The sequence below is a fragment of the Pipistrellus kuhlii genome, unplaced genomic scaffold, assembly GCF_014108245.1.
Source record: "Pipistrellus kuhlii isolate mPipKuh1 unplaced genomic scaffold, mPipKuh1.p scaffold_m20_p_3, whole genome shotgun sequence".
Classification (NCBI taxonomy): domain Eukaryota; kingdom Metazoa; phylum Chordata; class Mammalia; order Chiroptera; family Vespertilionidae; genus Pipistrellus; species Pipistrellus kuhlii.
Window position 1 is genome coordinate 108,690,722 of NW_023425529.1, and position 19,102 is coordinate 108,709,823.

Consider the following 19,102-nt stretch of genomic DNA (forward strand, 5'->3'; position numbering starts at 1 on the left):
AACTCCCATTTGACCCAGTAATCCCACTTCTAGGAATATATCCCAAGAAACTAGAAACACCAATTAGAAAGGATATATGCACCCCTATGTTCATAGCAGCACAATCTACAATAGCCAGAATTTGGAAACAGCCTAGGTGCCGGTCAGCAGATGATTGGATCCAAAAACTATGGTACATCTACAGAATGGAATACTATGCTGCCATAAAAAAGAAGGAATTCTCATCATTTGCAGCAACCTGGATGGAATTGGAGAACATCATGCTGAGTGAAATAAGCCAGTCAATGAAAGAGAAACACCACATGACCTCACTCATTTATGGATAATAAAGATCATTATAAACTGATGAACCAAAAGATAGATATAGAGACAGTAAAGCAACAAGCAGACTGTCAAATTACAGCAGGGAGGGTAGGGAGATCCAGGGGAGATAATAGATCAACTGAAGGACTTGTATACATGCATATAAGTACAACCAATGGACACAAAACTCTGGGGAGGGGGGGTATGTATGGGAGGGGGTACAATGTTAAATTATGTACACAGATAATGAATTAAAAAAATGGGGGGGAAAAAAAGAAAATAAGCATTGAGCTTGAGATGAGCTGGGTAGGGTCTCAGAATAAAAAATAAGATTAAAATGAATAACGCTATTTTTTGCCTCACCCACCCTTTTCATACTGACAAGGTAAAATTGTTGTGGCTTTAGTAAATAGTAAAGGGCAAGTAAAAACTCTAATTCATAATTTTTTTGGTCTATATTGCTCGAAGATTGTATTGCATAAATTTAAAATAAAACAAAAACAAAATAGCCCCATATTTGCTATCATAAGAAGAGTGTGGCAAATATCAATCAGTGCAGTTTACGTTAAGAAAATGGAAGGTAGGAGATTATTTTTACTTTCATTTAATTAAGGAATACAGACAAGTCTGGCCAGTGTGGCTCAGTGGCTGAGCACCGACCCATGAAGTGCGAGGTCACGGTGAGATTCCTGATTGGGGCACAAGCCCAGGTTGTGGGCTAGATCCCCGGGGTGGGGCGTGCAGGAGACAGCCGATCAATGATTCTCTCATTATTGATGTTTCTCTCTTCCCCTCTTCCTTCCTCTTTGAAATAAAAAAAATACATATACATTAAAAAAAAAAAAGAGAGAATTACAGACTAAACCAAAGCTTGTGAAATTTGTGCATGTTTAGCTGACCAAGAACTTTGAGATAGTATGCCAACTGCAACATAATTTTATAGGAAAACCTTTTAAAGAAAATTTAGACTCCCACAAATTGGTATTTGTCTTTATTTTAGCTTTCTGAATATATCATAACATGGGGAAAATTATAGTTGTAGAAGTAGGGCCAATAGAAATTTAAATAATATCTTGCCCGTTTATATCTCTTTGCAGGTTTTTATACTCACATTCTAAAAACTTATTTGGTTGGCTAGATTTACCAAATACTTTAGTACTAAAATTTCAAAACAGTATTCTCTTAAGGATATGTGTACATGTTTACCATCAAAGATAACCACTTTTGAAACTGTCATTACAGAGGAGCAAATTCTGTTTAATTAGTTTTACTTTCTGTGTACATTATATATCAATATATGATTTTACATTGAAGAATATGCACAATATACTTACAGCAGTAACTAAAAGACAATGATTTCAGCAATATATTATGTTTAGACTGAGTGAATTTATTTAAGCTTTTTCTTAATATTTAACATGCATTTGATAAATTTAAATTTAAAAGTAATTATTCATGACACATAATAAAGCATATACTGTCATATAATATGGTCACATGTGGTCCTTGTATAATTTATGCATATGCTATTGCAAATAATTATTTTGTAGTGTCAATACATGATGAGAACAGTAAAAACCCTCACAAAAAAGTGATGACAGACAAATAACCACAGAGCTCTTGTCTCTACCATTACTCCCCTTTATTATCACTGAGGGGTTGTAAGTGAACTTGGAGCTTTTGTTTCATTTATTTAAAAATATTTTTATTGGTATTTAGAGAGGGAGGAATGAGGAGGGAAAGAGAGACATCGAAGTGAGAGATCGAAATACCGACGGGATGCATCCTGCAAGCTCTCTACCAGGGACTAAGACCACATCCTGGGCATGTGGCCTGACCAGGAATCAAACCAGCAACCTTTCTATGCACAAAACAACACCCAGTGACCGAGCTACACCAGCCAGTGTAAACCTGGAGCTTTTAGAGCAGTTCTTAAATTTATTGTGCACAAGCACCACTTGAAACAAACAAACAAACAAACAGAATAAGTATTGTGGATCCCACTTCCAGATATTCACATTCATTAGTTCTGCAGGGCATTTTGAGGAGCACTTTTTTGAGAATTTAAGTTCAGAGAGGAAGAAGTTGTACAGAATCCAATAGGCCTCTGTTCCAGTCCCCATTCTCTGACTGCCAACAGCATTCTGATTTTGGATGGGTATCCAACTCTCCCTTACCCAGCTATGTACTAGGAGAAGCTGGCCTGCAGTGGGTCCTGGATGGCTTGAACCCTGGCACAGTCACTGGTCCAGGGATGGCTCTGTAACCCTAAGTGTCCCCTGCCCAATGTGAATAAAGAAGAGTAAGTTCCCATGGCCCAGGGCAGCACTGTTGAGAGAAACCCTGATGACTTCATTGAATTTCTGTTGTCAACCAGTCCTGAAGCCTGACTATCTTCAGGATTCTCCCTAGGAGGATGCCCACTTAATTGCTTATAAAAGCCAGTTTGAGTTGGTTTTCTTGGTATATGCAACATAATGAGCTCTGACACAAGAACTGCCTTAGCCACAGACTCTCCAGTGGGGTTGATCTGCTTGGAAAGTGGCTCTATTGTCATTTCACCTTTTTTTTTTTTAACCACTTGAAATGCCATTTTGGTTAAAACCACTTGTTTTTAAAAGCACACACACTTCCAAGAAGGTTTAAGAGTCAGCAGACACCTCACTTTTGGCATGAATTTTCCCAAGAAAACAGTCTTTCTTTAATGCCAATAAGGTCAGCTATACTGTATATATGAGTTGTATGTGAGAGAGGGAGGAAGGAGTCAGAAAGAGACTATAATTTTAGAGCACATGTGTCAAACACAAGGCCCGCGGGCCAAATCCGTCCCGCCAGGCCTTGCAATGTGGCCCGCACCGCGCTGTCATCACTGCACTCCGCTGCGTTTCCATCACAATGACAGTTTATGACTGTTCAGTAAACCATTCGGCCCGCGATTTAGGTTGGATTTTAGATTTTGGCCCCTTCTCTGATTGAGTTCGACACCCCTATTTTAGAGAATGGAACAAGTCTAGGTGAGGTGCTGTTCAGCATGAAGGGCACAGAGCCACAAGAAGGCAGCAAGGGCTGGTGACAGCCACTGGCTGATCAAAGAGGGATAAAGAAAAAGAATGCAAAGAAATCAATTGTTGCCCCACTAATTTGCTTCCAAATCCTCAAACCTAGCAACATTTATAGGTTAAACAGGGTTTTAGAGGCTAGTCTAGAACTGCAACCATCAATTTATAAATATTAATAACCTCCCTTCTTAAAAACATCAACAGTCCTTACTGCTATAGAATGAAGACCCACCTAGACCTGGCCCCTCCTCTCTACATATTCCATTTTTGAGTCACACTTGAGAGTTCATAGTTCCTCCTAAGCTCACCAGTCCCCCAAAAGACTCATTTAATGACACCCCTTTTGGAAAATATTCTAAATTCTATCTAGAATAAAGCATTCCTTTTTATAAGGTAATTTTTATCTTCATTACCTTTTATTTGTTTGGCTAAATAAAATGGCATGTTTATAAAATTTCTGCTTCTTAAATTTAATTCTAAACAAGTTTTTGAAATCAGAATAGTAAGTTAATAATTCTTCATATGTAGTATTCAATACATGTGTTGAGTATCAAATAAATTTTAAATAAAACATCAAATTTTATGGATAATATTGAATTCTTAAAAAAAGACTTTTAAGAGATTTAGATGAGCATACATAAAATGAAGTTTCTCTAAAATAAGTGAAAGTGATGATAGGGTTTAGCTTTTAAGTTAAATTAGAATTAACATTGCTCTTTATGTAGTGATATGTTTATTAAAATTAATTTACTACTCAAATGTGGGGTCTCTATTTCCTTTAAACAGGTAATACAATTACATTTGCTTGAATATTAATTTTGCTTCCTCCTTGGAAGGAAACGTGCTTATCTGTAAATTACATTTAAATTTAATTATCATGTCAATTTGCAGATGGCTTAATAGAGAAAAACAATCACATGCCTAATTTAATATGACTCTTTGGGGCCTTTTGTATTTTCAGTTAAGAAATTTCACTTCCATACTTAAAATTCGAGAGGAAAAAAATGTATTTTTAATTGGAAAATACCTTATTATTAATAATTATAATGAAGACTGAAATAAAGATGAATGATTGATTTTCTAGTGAGGAACCCCCCCCCCCCACAAGATGAGATACTAAAATCAAAACCACACAGTTTAAAAGCTCTCAAAATCAAGAAGGTTGACAGCAAAAAATGGAAAATCAGATGAAACAAATATAGAAGTTAAATTAGGCTTTTAAGTTGCATAACAAGTTCTTTATCTTTGAATTTTTTAAGCAGGGAGTTGATAATTCCTCTAGGCTTCTACAATAACTGTGTATAGTATGACTATTACTATTATTGTAAAAGCCTCCATAATGGTCTCTCTGCTTCTGTACTTGTCCCACTCTAGCCAAAATGACCATGTGACAACTCTGGTCTAAATCCTCTATTGGCTTCTCATTTTACATGGAGTAGATGTCACAGTATGGCCTATAATGCCCTACATGACATCCACACCACTCATAAAATTCCCACCCCCTTGCCCATTAATTACCTGACTTCATCTACCATTCTCTCCCTTGCTCGCACTGCCCTGCCCATACTGGCCTCCTTGTACTTCATTAAATTTAACCCTCAGACTCCTACCTTGTGCCTTTGTTCCTATTGTTTCCTCTTCTCGGAACACCCCTCTCTGGGTCTCTATTCACAAGTCATTTGACTCCCTGTATAAAATAACACCAGCTGCCTGTCCCCCCAGTATTCCTTTACCTTTTACCCAGTCTGCAATTACCATTATCCAACATATGATATACTAATGTATTTTCTTACTTTTAGTATCTCTTTTTCAACTAGAATATAAGTTCCATGAAGACAAGGACTTTTTATTCAGTGTTGTATCCTGGGTGCCTGGCACAAAGTTCAATAAATACTTGTCAAATGAATGAACATTCTGTTTAAGTGTAGCTCGCATCCAAAATATTTTGGATCCTGAGACACTGTGTAGTTACTAATGTTTGAAACATTGTGAGTACTGAACAATTTTTTTTTTCAATTACACATGACATACAATATTACATTAGTTTCAGTGATACTGATTTAGACATTCATATAACTTGTGAAGTGATCATCCCAATAAGTCTAGTACCTGACACCAAACATAGTTATTACAATACTAGTGGCCCAGTACATGAAATTCATGCACATTAAAAGGGAATTAATTAGAAGAAATATTTTAATATTGCTATTTGCCCTTTCTCTATAATAGAAGTGTCAGAGATGAAAGAAAATGAGTAAAATGTATATAAACCCTCCCTCCTGTCAGAGTCTGGGGCACGACACAGCACCTGGAGTCAAGTCCCTGCCCACCACCCGCACGCACATCAAGTCCCTGCCCACACCCGCACGCACACACTTCAAAAACGCAGAAGACCCAGACCCGCTGCCCGGCGCCCCCCCGCCCCGCCTCATCAAGCCCCTCCAGGTGGGGGTGCAGCCTCAGTTCCCCAGGCCTGGCGCTGGGCTTAAGGTCCCCTGTCAAGCCCTGCCAGGCAGGGGATGCGACCTGAAGTCTCCCAGCCGGGTGCTGGGGCAGAGGATGTGGTCTGAGTCCCTACTGTCAAGACCGCTGGGCAGGGGGTGGGGGGAACAACTTGAGGTGTCCCGGCCTGGCGCTGAGGTGTGTGGCCTGAGGTCCCTCATCAAGTCCTGCCAGGCAGGGGCATAGCCTGAGGCCCCCCGTCAAGCCCAGCCCCTGCAGCATCATGTCCCTAGCCAGGGATGCAGGCAGGCAGCTTCACCTCAGCGCTGGGCGGGGAGGTGGTGTGATGTTAGCGCTGGGAGTGAGGTCTCTGCTCCCATCCCTGCCCACAGACTGGTCGTGACTGGGACACTGTAACGGGCAAATTAGCATATTACCTCTTTATGTGTATAGAAGATTATTGACTATATTCCCTATGGTGTATTTTTCATCCCGAGCTTATTTGTAAAGCTGTCAATTTGTACTTCCTTATATTACCTTTTTTACCTCCAACCCATTATCTGGTGACTATTTATTCTCTGTTTCTATCAGTTGAACAAATGTTTTTGAATTAGGAAGATAAAGACAGTAAAATCTTACATTGAAAAATTCATAAAAATGAGAAAGGTTAAAGTATATATCCATAGAATTATATTGTGGCACATACCTGTTTGAATTCGGAATCCTTTCCCACCATAACTTGAAGACTATAAATAACTGGATCACCTTTCATTGGCTGTAAACACTCCCATGTCATTTCACAACTGTGATCATTTACTTTCTCTATTTTGGGGGCTGTAGAGAGCAAAAAGTAAAAATAAAAATCTGCTCTTCTTAATTTTTACTTGGAACATTACACGAACACTTGTCTTAATCAAAATCAACAAAACTGTAAAACTTAATTATTAACTTGAAATAAACATCAGTGAATTTTTGAAATTTGCAGAGAAATGGTCAATAGTTCACTCATTATCTTCATGTCATAAACTATACAGATGCTACAATGGCTAGACTGACTTAAAGATGTGTCAAGGTGAGCACTATTTTATTGTAAAAAGTCAACAGAGGGGTATAAGGCAGTTAAAAAAAAAAACAAAACTATGGTATTTCTAAGAGCATAACTAGAACATGAAATTTATAATTTAAGAGGATGAGCTGAAAACTACCTCTAGTTCTTCAGCCACATATGACTGTTTCACTCAATAGTCGGGCACAAAGGGGTCAAAATCAGCAATCTTATTAAGACTAAGAGACATTAAACTGGACGAGAGAACAGAAAAAAGATCAGTGGAACGCTGTCAACATTATTAGAAACACTATTCAAGAACAGTCCTATAATTATGGATCTGCTTAACAAATGGTATGCTCAAGTACATGACTGAAGACACGGTATTAGAAGTCTTTGTGATTTGTCCTCAGAGTGTGAGGAAATTCAGTATTTTTGGATGAATGCACAAAGTACAATCTTGCTGCAGTAACTTTAAAATAAGAACCCTTCTGAAACAGATTTTAAAGGTATATGTATATACAAATGTGTGTGTGTGTATATTTGATTTAAAGATTCAAATCAACTAAGAATTTATGTTTTTCTAAACAAACAACCCGGCTCTCTCCCTAAAATAGAAATGAATGAAATAACAATGACAATGCAACCAGAATTTGCAATTTTCCCCCCTTTAAGTAATAAGAGCAGAAACAGCTAATGGCCTTATTAGAAAACCAGCCTATCTACTATTCAATTTAGTTATTTTTTAAAATATATGTTTTCATTGATTTTTAGAGAGAGAAGTAAGGAGAGACAGAGACAGAGACAGAAAGAAAGACACACAGAGAGAAAACCACTGATATGAGAAAGAAGCATCAATCGGTTGCCTCCTGCACATAACCCAACTGGGGACCTAACCTGCAACCTGAGCACATACCCTGACCAGGAAGAGGACGAGTGACCTTTCAGTGCATGGGATGATGCTCAGCAACTGAGCCACACTGGCCAGGGCTCAATTTAGTATTTTAATTTTAATTTAAATGTTGGAAATATACTGGATGATAAATTTTAATAACAGTACATAAAGCACTTGACAAAAATGCATTTAAAAACCATTTGTTATTAAAGAAAATAAAGATGTATAACTTACCTTTCAAGGCAGCTGGAATAGATTTTGTAGTAGTGAAAACATATTCTTGGGAGAGAGGACCTTCTCCTGCTTCATTACAAGCTTGAATATAGAATTTATAGGATGTCGACTCATTAAGTCTTTGTACTTTGTATGTATGACATGGACCTCTGTATAAGGATACAAACCTAAAATGGAAAGGAGTCATTAAAAACAATCCTTGAGCCTTAACTGGTTTGGCTCAGTGGATAGTGTCGGCCTGCAGACTCAAGGGTCCCGGGCTCGATTCCGGTCAAGGGCACGTACCTTGTTTGTGGGTACATCCCCAATATGGGATGTACAGGAGGCAGCTTATTATGTTTCTCTTTCATCGATGTTTCTAACTTTCTATCCCTCTCCCTTCCTCTCTGTAAAAAATCAATAAAACATAAAAAAAAAAAAATCCTTGCCTACATTATGTTTATAAAATACTAATTGGGACATAATTTAGGAATAATAACTTATTTCTAGAATTTAATGTCAGGATTGGTTTGTCACTCCAGATAAATAATTTGCTTTTTCATCAGATGATAATTTTTGAATTTGGCATAATTTTCTGAAAAATTATTGCTAAATTTCATATCAAACCATGGAAACTATTTTTTTTTTCAGGATTCTTGATTGCTGTGTTTTGATGTACACATTTTTAAAGGTACTCAGAACACAATTTTCATTATAAATTATTTCTAATTAGAGTCGCAAGCATATAATTTATGACATAAAAAAAGGTAACTCTCAATTCCCAGGCATAATTTTAATTGATTTGGTGATGTTTTCTAGAGATTTATATAGCAGTATAAGAGAATATATAATTTCCCATGAATTATCCACTCAAACTGTTTGATGGGAAGTTTAACATCATATGTTGAAAGTTTCCCAATATTTTTGACTGTTCAGCTTTTTGGAAGTTGGAGAATGAATAATGAATGCTTATACGGTTTTTCTCTTTCTCTCTCTCTCAATATATATTGTTAATCTTTACCCAAGAATATTTTCCCACTGATTTTTACAAAAAGTGGAAGGGAAGGAAAGAGAGAAAGATCAATGTGAGACACACGAATTGGTTGCCTTCCCACCCGACTCGACTGACCTGGGGATTAAAACCTGCGACCCAGGTACATGCCCTTGATTGGTATCAAACTGTGACCATTTGGTGTATAGGCCGACACTCCCAGCCAATCAATCATTTACTGTAAAAATTGACTCTTGCAAATAAGCATTCAAGACATAGCAAAGATTAAGTTTCTTTTACAAGTATGAAAAGCGTAAAAGGGTAAGAGCAGTGATTTTCAACTAGTATCCCTTAAGAATTTTTAAGATGTGCAATACCTGACTATTTAGTTAGGGTCACTCACCTCTTTTCCCTTATGCTGTCAAATAAAAAAATGACAACAGCCAACACAACCAGGCATCCAGTGTGAATGAATAAAAATTATACCTATTTTTTTTTTGTTAGACTGGCAAAAAAATATAGGTATAAATTTTTTTTTCATGTGCCACCAGAATTTTAGGAATTAGTTTATGTGTGCCATGAAATGAAAAAAGTAAAAATCACTGGGTTACAGAAGTGAGCCATAGAATAGACCACTTAATTTTTTCTCTTTTGACATCCCACTCACAAGTTAAAAACAGAAAATTGTCGTTTCCTCTAATGCTTCAAAAACAGCCCACTTCAAAATTCTTATGCAAATTCTCTTTGAAAATTTATTTTATTTACTTCTATAGTTTATAAAAATATATTCAAGATCCAAGAAACTATATAAAGAAGGAATTTAAAACACCAACCTTCCATTCTTATCCTCCATCTGAAGGTGGTACTGAATAGAATCTGGTGACAGTAGCTTTGGGGTTCCTTCTCCCCATTTCAGCTTAAGGTTCTGGTGGCTGAAGGCAACACATTCCAGACGCGGTGGCTCAGGGGGGAGGGGCTTAGTCTTTAGCTTTATCACGTGACTGAACGGACCAGCTCCAAGGCTGTTCAAGGCTTGGATTCGTATTCTAATTGCCATGTAGGAAGAAAAATGAGTTTAGATTATGATTATTCTATTTAAAGTGTGTCTCTGGTCTAGGCAAAAATTAATAAAGTTTTATATTATACCTGTATGTTGTATCTGGTTGCAAATTGTCTAGAATATAGCTTGTAACTTTTCCTACTGTCAAGGGCTGTTTATCTCCAAAGTCTATGCTGTAGGCAAGGATTTCTGAACCATGGTCACAAGGCTTTTCCCAGTTTATTGCAAGGCATGTAGAAGGAGAATAATTGGGATTTTCTATATCTTCATCACTTATTTCTTGAAGACAAGTCACAACAGCAGGAACTGATGGTGGAGTCACACAGGCTACTACTTCACTGAAAGGACCTGCCCCCACAATACTCAGAGCCTACAAATGAACAGAGTTCATAGTTAACAAAGATTTGGCCATGAAAATGCTCACAAAACCGTAAAGAGAGTAAGTGACAAGGCCCTCATTGCCTTTACCTGGACTCTGCAATAATAGGTAGTTGCTGGTAAAAGCCCTTTTAATTCATAACTGAGATTGGGCCCAGAGTAACATATCTGCATACTTCCTTCAACTCCTCCCCACTCCAATCGATATTCAGTGACATCAGTTCCATTACTCAGAGGGACCTTTAAATTAAGAAAAGGATAAAGGTCAATGGCTAAGTATCTCATTACTGAGACAAAACCTTAGCTAGAACACAAAGCACATCATAAATAAGAAACTAAATATCTGCAATGCAAATACACCTTACTTAAATGCTTCAAAGAGGAAAAAAACCCTCATTTTTTACCATGTGAATTTAAGGAGACTTACTCTTTGTATAACTTATATAAGGATATAAACAGTATCTTTAGTATTTTATATAAACTATTCTAATTGACTAAGAAAGTAAATATAAGTGGAAATGACAATACCTCCCAATTCACTTGTGCGCAAGTTGCAGATCTGCATGTCACTTGAGGGGGCTTGCATTGATCTGGTGGTCCAGGGGCTGTAGTAATATCACATTTTTCTGAAAATGGTCCAAACTAGAAAAACAAATATAACCACCATTTCCGTTTTTCACCTACTGAGTGCATAGCTCTCGATAAAAACTCACAAATAAGTGCATAATCCCTCTCCTTCAAGACTAATTGGTCATAATATAAGTCTAAAAGTATTCACAGAAAGTAAAAAGATTTAATTATCATGTAAGTGAATATGTGGGGTATTTTTAAGTTTCATTTACTATATTTTTTCTCCTGTCCTTTGTTCCTTCATGAACTGTTTTTTTGTAAGAGGGGCATAGAATTAGGGAATTAGGTAGGTGGGATCAGTCAGAAAAAATTGTGAGGAGTGAAGAAACAGATATCAACAGCATAAGAGATGGTAGGCATAAATTCTATCTTAAAATTTACAATAATTTTAGAAGGGTCTAACAGGTATATTCTTTGAAAAATACAGAAAGCAAGTATTTACTTAAGATGATTTAGACAAATTATTACAAACCTAAAAATACAGATTAAGGATGCTAGTATTAAAGTTGTGATCCCAATTTCAAGATGATGACTTATGTATGAACTGCTAACAAAGCATATAAAGTTGATGTAAGAAATTTAAAAATAAGGTTATAGCTATTTGGAGAACATAAAATATAGCACAGTCCACTGAAACCTTAAATAATAGGGAGGAAGAAGCTCAGTTTAATTTTGTGAAATTTTAATTATAGAATAGTTCAAAGAAACAGTGTTATTCAACTGAGGTAAGAAATTACTGCTTTGACCTTAGAGAACCTGCTTTAATGCAAAGAAGTTGTCATAGCTGAGTGGAGTCCAGCAAACCTAAGTCTAAGGCTTATCTTTACTTCTTCTTAGTTTGTATAACTATGGGCAAGATCTGAGCTCCAACTGCCTTAGTTGTAAAATGAGAAATCACCTATATTTTGTTCATTTATGGAGTTATACAAATATTTAATTATATTTAAAAAAATCCTCACAAAACCAGAAGTGCTTAAAATGTCAAGTTTTTTTCCCCCCTTAGGCAAAAAAAGAATCACAATTAGTTGTCAATGGAAAGTAAATGCTGCATATAACCAGCCCAAAAGACAAATACTTCATCTTATCATCTTGTTTCTTCTCCTTAATTTACTAGTAAGTGAACCCTATTAGCACTACCTGAAAGGCAAATTTTAGCTCAGTTCAAGTCTAAAATGTCACAAATTATAAGTGGGATTTGAAAATAATGAGGTTCTATAACAATTATACGATTTCACCATCTCTTATTTATCAGTATAGACTTACAGCTATACATTGTGAAATATTGAGCCACAAATAAGAATTGCAATTATATATGTTACATGAAACACACTGTGATTATAATTCAGTCATCACAGTTTTCCTACCCCCATTTTGTTAGCTGCGTGCAGTCTGAAGCTGTAAGTCTTCCCAGGAAGAAGGTTGCTCACTGTACATTCTATTTCAGAACCTTGGTAAATTTCTTTGGGTTCATCTTTTTCTACAGAAGACATTTCCACACTATAGCAGGTAATGGGAGATCCACCATCAACCACAGGGGGTCCTAAAGGTGGAAAGATTTGTGCAACTTAACAAGAGGAATATACTTAGTATTAACTTAATTATAATTTGTTACCAAAATGGAAATTACCCCATCGTAATTGTATTTCTTTTGCTTTGGGTCTACCCTGTAATCTGGGAGGGAGGCATGGGCCAGGAGGCACAGCTGGAGTCTGCACAAGTAAAGTTTCAGATACCTGCCAAAACAAAAGCAAAAACAAAACAAAAATGCCCCAAACTAAATAGTGAGATTGCTTTTGTTAAAGAAAAATAATATAAACACAAATATTGTACCAAATTTGAAATTATACTTGACTATTGACTGAAAATAAAGTTCTGAATAAAATCAAACCTTATAAAATCAAGAGCAAGTAATTAAAACTAAAATGTTATATACACAAAGACACTGAATACTATATACAAAATAAGTTACCAAAACAAAAAGAAAAGCTCTTCCTTTTCTCTTTTTTCATAAATAAAAAACAAAACAGAACAAAAAAGAGAAAAAGAAAACACGAAAAAATACAAACCATAAATAAAAACCCAAAAAACCCTTACATCCAACACAACCTAATGGACATTGTTTTTGACCCTATCCAAAAGGAACCGCAATTCTCTTCTAAGGAAGAATGTTTTTAACATTCTGTGAATGCAATTTACCAGGTTTTCAGGAGATTTAGACTATTTGGCCATTCTACTGCATACTGTATTTTTCACCTGTTTATTTATTAATTTAGAAAAGCGATTTTCTTCTTTCTTTCCACCTAAAAATAATTTAAAAAAATTAGATAAGTTTTTCCAACTATCTGTCATCTTTCCAGGTGTTTGGTAATACTTTTAGCTTCTATGCCATTTTTTTTTTAAACCTTTTAGCCTTTTTTTAAAAGACATTTTCTTAAAAACATTGACACAAACCCAGTGCCATATATGCCTTATCTGTACTGTATTAATGTTTACACTTAACTTTCTTTCCAAAAATAAATAAAATATTTGGTCATCATCTTATTCAGAAATATATCCTATATAAGAATGCTATAATGTTATATTAGAAAAATAGCTTTTTTTGGGGGGTAGGGGGGAAGGGAAGAGTAGGAGGTGTTTTTTGTTTTTTTTTTTTAATCCAGGAAGGTTATCTTATTAGAGAATCCCAAATCAGTTGGGCAGGACTTGCATGTAGTTTCAGAATACTTGCATTTTCAACAATTCATTTTTTAAAACTACTTTTACTACATAAAATTCCATTTGAAATATAGAAACAACTATGAATGCCCTAAGAAACCACTCTTGGTTAAATTCATTAAAAAGAAAAAAATTACTCCCATTAAAAGACATACATTTGAATACTGGCCAGTGTAGCTCAGTTGGTTGAGTGTCATTCCATGCATGGGAAGGTTTCAGGTTTGATTCCTAGACAGGGCACATACCTAGGTTGCAGGATTGATCCCAAGTTGGGGCGCATATGGGAGGCAACCAATCAGTGTATCTCTCACGCTCATGTTTCCCTTTCTTTTCCTCCCTCTCTAAAATAAATTAAACAAAAAACCCTGTATTTTTCCAGAACATTACATATGTCTCATATATAGTCAATGGTACATTTTAAAGTTCATTTTGGCTATTGGGTCTCTAATAATAAAAACAATTACCACAAATATGTAAACATTACAGTATTTTCTTAGTAAATATTAAATTGTAAATGAGACATTTTTATGGTTTGTCCTGGTAATTTATGAAACAATAAACCAGTTTACAATTATTTTATTTATATTTGTTGTGTATGGTTATTGAGCAACATTAACAAATTTTATCTTGTTTTTAAAAAATGTTTTTATTGATTCCAGAGAGGAAGGAAGAGGGAAAGAGAAACAGAAACATCAATGATGAGAGAGAATCAGCCTCCTGTAATCCCCCTACTGGGGATCAAGACTGCAACCCCAGTATGTGCCCTTGACCAGAATCGGACCTAGGACCCTTCAGTCCGCAGGCCGACGCTATCCACTGAGCCAAATTGGCTCGGGCATAAAATTTATCTTTATAAAATTTGTTTTTCCAAAGTTAAACACCAAGCAGAAAACAGATATTCACTGAATACAGAATAATCTGGTCACTATAAAATTAACTATCTGGTGATAGAAATTACTCTTATACATGTATAAATATATTTTAATATTTGAAGTGTCATCGGTAATCTCATTTAATTTGACCAAACTTGAAAAAAAAAATCTCTCTATAAATATTACCGCACTCTGGCCTCCATCACTGATGCAGTAAACTCGTAAACGATAGAAACAGCCCGGACTCAGTCGATCACAAAGATGTTCCCTAGTAGCTCCGCTGTATATCATATCCCATTTGTTTCCTGTAAGGTGGACAATTATGTTCAATCAGCTCCAAGGTAATGTTTAACGTTTTGGTATCATGGACACGGCAGGTATCCTAGCTTCACTAAATAAGTGTTTATGTAATTTGTCAGAAACAATTGAAGCTTGTTTTGAGTTTCCTGGAAATGATCTAATTTTCTTTATGTGTGTAGCTTCCTAGACAAATTTTGCATGGCTTTGTTGAAGGGAAATATCTCTGTAACTCTGTACAGACTTTGGGTGAGATTGATAATTTGCTTTTAATTAAGCATTTTAAATGTGTTTACTGGTTCAGTAATAACATTATAACACACAAAGTTATAATATTATACCACAGGAAGTTTAGTCTTAATTAAAAGACATCCTTATTTTTTTGCAGGCAATAGGTCATTTCAAGAAATAAGGATTGTTAAGTGTGTCATTCAAGAATAAAGTTCAGTAGGCATAAAATTTCTTATTAAAATTAGTATAATGTAAGGTAAATTTTAAAAGATAAATTTTCTCTGGTACATCTGGTATAATCTAACTGAATAAACTAATTTCAAGAGTTTAGATACACTGGACTTGAGCAATGCAAACAAACAAAAAAATAAGAAAATGTAAATGAAATCATTTAAGTACACAGCACTCTCACGTTTGATGTGCTATATTTCTGGAGATCACAACTTAAAGTGGTTTGTAACATGCAAAATCCTAATTGCTACAAAGGGAAAAAAAATGAAGAGGAAAGAAAAGAGATCATATAGAACTAGAGGTCTGGTGACAAAATTCGTGTCCCAGCGTAGGCCCTATTGCAATCCAGAAGCCTGCAGGGGATGTCTGCTATGGTGGTGGGAGAGGCTCCTGCCATCACCACTGCACTTGCCAGCCGTGAACCCGGCTTGTGGCTGAGCGGCACTTCCCCCAAAACAACTGCACTGACCACCAGGGGCCAGCTCCTGCACTGAGCATCTGCCCCTTGGTGGTCAGTGTGCATCATAGCAACCGGTCATTCTGCTGTTTGGATGATTTGCATATTAATCTTTTATTATATAGCATGTGAAGTCATGAACAGCTGTAGACTGACTGGTATAAATCTATTATGTTTTAATAGTTATTCTTACCATTAGAACCTTCTGCCATCTCCACTATATATTTACTGATGGATGCCCCTCCATTGTCTTTTGGTGGGTCTATCCAAAGAAACAAAAGTAGTATTAGGCAAAGTACATGCAATTTAAAATGACAGAAAATCCTAATAAACATAATATCAAATCTAGGATCGCTTAAAAAGAAATCATCTACAATGTGTTTTTTTTTTAATTAATATCAGGAACTCATTAATCTATTGTTTCTGCATTAAGTAATATATAAGTATGTGTTTAGTAAATGTTTGTTTTAAATGAATAAGTGATTTTCATTTCTCATGAGAGCCAGGATGTCCTAGGTGACATTAGCTATAAGTTCAGCAATCTTCCATTTACCCCACGCTGCCCCTGCTAATAGTTATACAGTAGACACAAAATTCTTCGTGTATCAAATCTGAACTTAGTATGTGTGAGTACATATATAGCTTTTCACAAAAAAGATCCTCAAACCATGACTCTCACATTTCCTATTAAACTTGCTCTAGCTGACATATTTACTTAAGTATTTTAAAAATTATCTTACTATTCAAATCATTTTAATCAAATATAGAAGTAATGATGTACAAATATGCATAAAATCTTACCCCAAGTTATTTTAAAACTGTGTGAATGTATCTTTCCTTTAACTGAAGGCTTTATGGGTACTCCTGGTTTATCAGGACATGTAGTAAATTCTACTATTTCACTTGGATTACTTTTACCTTCTGAATTGTAAGCAATAACCTGTGATCAGACACAAAAACATAAAATAATGTTTGACACAATGATATTGGCTTAATGAACAAAGTGATGAGAGACATAAAAGCTCAATCAAGTGATAAGAATTTTCACACTGTGATAAGCCATTAGGCTTATTTATGTCTTTGATAGGAACTAAGAATATATAAAGAGTATTCAGTCCTAGAAGTATTCAGTGTAAATCTAACATTCTGATACTAAGCAAGAGTCATCACAAAAACAAGGTATAATCTGATGATATTTGATGGGCTTTAAGCTTATTTTTACTTATCCTTTCAATATTCTTCAGGGGTGTAATAAGATGTCCACAAATTCTTTGAATATACTTTCCTCAAAAAACAAAGGCAAATTCCTCTTCCCTTTGACTGTACTTAATGGCTTACTTTTAACAAACCAAATGTAAAAAATATGATAATCTTGCCAAAACCGGTTTGGCTCAGTGGATAGAGCGTCTGTCTGTGGACCGGGTTCGATTCTGGTCAAGGGCATGTACATTGGTTGTGGGCACATCCCCAGTGGGGGTTGTGCAGGAGGCAACTGGTCGATGTTTCTCTCATCATTGATGTTTCTAGCTCTATATCCCTCTTCCTTTCTCTCTGTAAAAAAATCAATAAAATATATTTTTAAAAATATGATAATCTGTGTAGCATCCCTACGGGAAGCTTATGTGATGAAGACCTGGGAGTAACTGAGAAAGGGATTTAGGGCTCTTGGCAACAACCACTGGAGTGAACTTAGAAGCAATTCCTCCAGCCCCAGTTAAGCCTTCAGATGACTGCAACCCCAGCTGACATCGTGAAAGCAAACTCATAGAAACCCTGCATCAGAAACACCCAACTAAGCTGGTCCTGAACTCCTGACCTTAGAGACCATTTGTTTTTTTAAGCTAAGTTGTGCAGCAACAGATAATCTGGTTGTTATTATGTTTGACTTTAGCAATTTAAATACATTTCTATTTTGACCTTTTCTTCTACTGAACTTAGTTCAAGTTCAGTATCAAACTTGATATGATTTTCTCTTTTCCGAATCTGCTCCATTTCCTGTTATTCCTCATTAGTAAAAAGCACTTGCACAAATAAAAAAATCTAGAAGAATCTTTGATTCTTTGCTCTCTAAACATACATATCAAATCTATAGTAGTTCCACACCACCTCCCCCCTTATCTGTAATTTCACTTTCCACAGTTTCACTGACCTGTGGTCAACTGTAGTCTGAAAACATTAAATGGAAAATTCCAGAAATAAACAATTCCACAATGTGTACATACTGCCCACCTGTTAAGTCACTTAGCTGCCCTCTTGGTTATCAGAGTGGGGAGGAGTGAAGAAGAGAGGGAGAGAGAGATAATGCACATGTGTCTCACAGCACATTTACCTAACTTTTAATACAGTATATTGTTAAAATGGTTCTATTTTATTAGTAGTTATTAATCACTTATTGTGCCCAATTTATAAGTTAAACTTTATCTTAGGAATGTATGTATAGGAAAACAGTATATATAGGATTGGTACTATTTGTATTTTCAGGCATCCACTGGGGGTCTTGGAATATATCCCCCACAGATAAGGGGGAGGAAAGGGGACTATTGTATCAGTAAATACTGTCAACTTTCTCTCCTTTTCTGTTTTTACTACCACCACCAGCTTAGTCAATGCCTCCTTTATCCTATCTTTTCAGAATGACTACATTATACCACCAATTAGTTTCCAGCTTCTATTACTTCCCTCAACCCCATTTACTTTCTATACTTCAGCCAGTGGGACTTAATCACTTTTCAGCTTAGAACCTGTCAATGGCTTCTTATCTTACTCAGAATAAAATCGAAATGCCTTAGATTTTATGCGTATGTGATTTTACTCCTGACTACCTTCACTTTAGGACCTTTTGCAGTAGCAATTATTCCCCCTACCTGGAATGTTCTTTCTGATCTTGGCATGCTACCTCCTTCTTTCTATTTGTATATGTTCAAATGTCATTTCTGAGAAGATTTCCTTGACTGCCCAATTAATTGCCATGCTATCCTATTTTAGTTAACTTATAACTATCTGATATTTGTTTGCTTATTAATTTCTATTGCCTCCACTAGAACATTAGTTGTTTTGATCATGTTGTATTCCTAGTTTTAAAACTGCTTATCATAGAGTAGATGTTCAATAATTATTGAATGATTCATAGACAGGGACCATTATGACATGCCATGACACTATAGATGAGGATCTAAAAAAATCTACCTTAAATAACTCAGGCAGCCTATGAGAACTGAGTAAAGTTTAGTCTAATTGCTCAATTTTGCTCAGGTTTCCTCAGTGCTCCCACAGGACTACTCAG

General features: G+C 35.8%; 1 protein-coding gene across 7 annotated transcripts in view; it reads right to left on the minus strand.

Moving 5' to 3' along the window:
* The window catches only part of FNDC3A (fibronectin type III domain containing 3A), a 159,709-nt gene that overhangs the window by 6,406 nt on the left and 134,201 nt on the right, over nucleotides 1–19,102 (minus strand). For all 7 annotated transcript variants that reach the window (XM_045588660.1, XM_036455765.2, XM_036455763.2 and 4 more), the window contains 11 exons: nucleotides 16,621–16,759; nucleotides 16,013–16,081; nucleotides 14,790–14,908; nucleotides 12,644–12,749; nucleotides 12,381–12,556; nucleotides 10,915–11,028; nucleotides 10,477–10,626; nucleotides 10,095–10,378; nucleotides 9,782–9,994; nucleotides 7,979–8,145; nucleotides 6,511–6,638 (listed from right to left, as the gene is read on the minus strand). In XM_045588660.1, coding sequence (XP_045444616.1) covers nucleotides 6,511–6,638; nucleotides 7,979–8,145; nucleotides 9,782–9,994; nucleotides 10,095–10,378; nucleotides 10,477–10,626; nucleotides 10,915–11,028; nucleotides 12,381–12,556; nucleotides 12,644–12,749; nucleotides 14,790–14,908; nucleotides 16,013–16,081; nucleotides 16,621–16,759 — 1,665 coding nt within the window. The remainder of the gene's footprint in view (nucleotides 1–6,510; nucleotides 6,639–7,978; nucleotides 8,146–9,781; nucleotides 9,995–10,094; nucleotides 10,379–10,476; nucleotides 10,627–10,914; nucleotides 11,029–12,380; nucleotides 12,557–12,643; nucleotides 12,750–14,789; nucleotides 14,909–16,012; nucleotides 16,082–16,620; nucleotides 16,760–19,102) is intronic.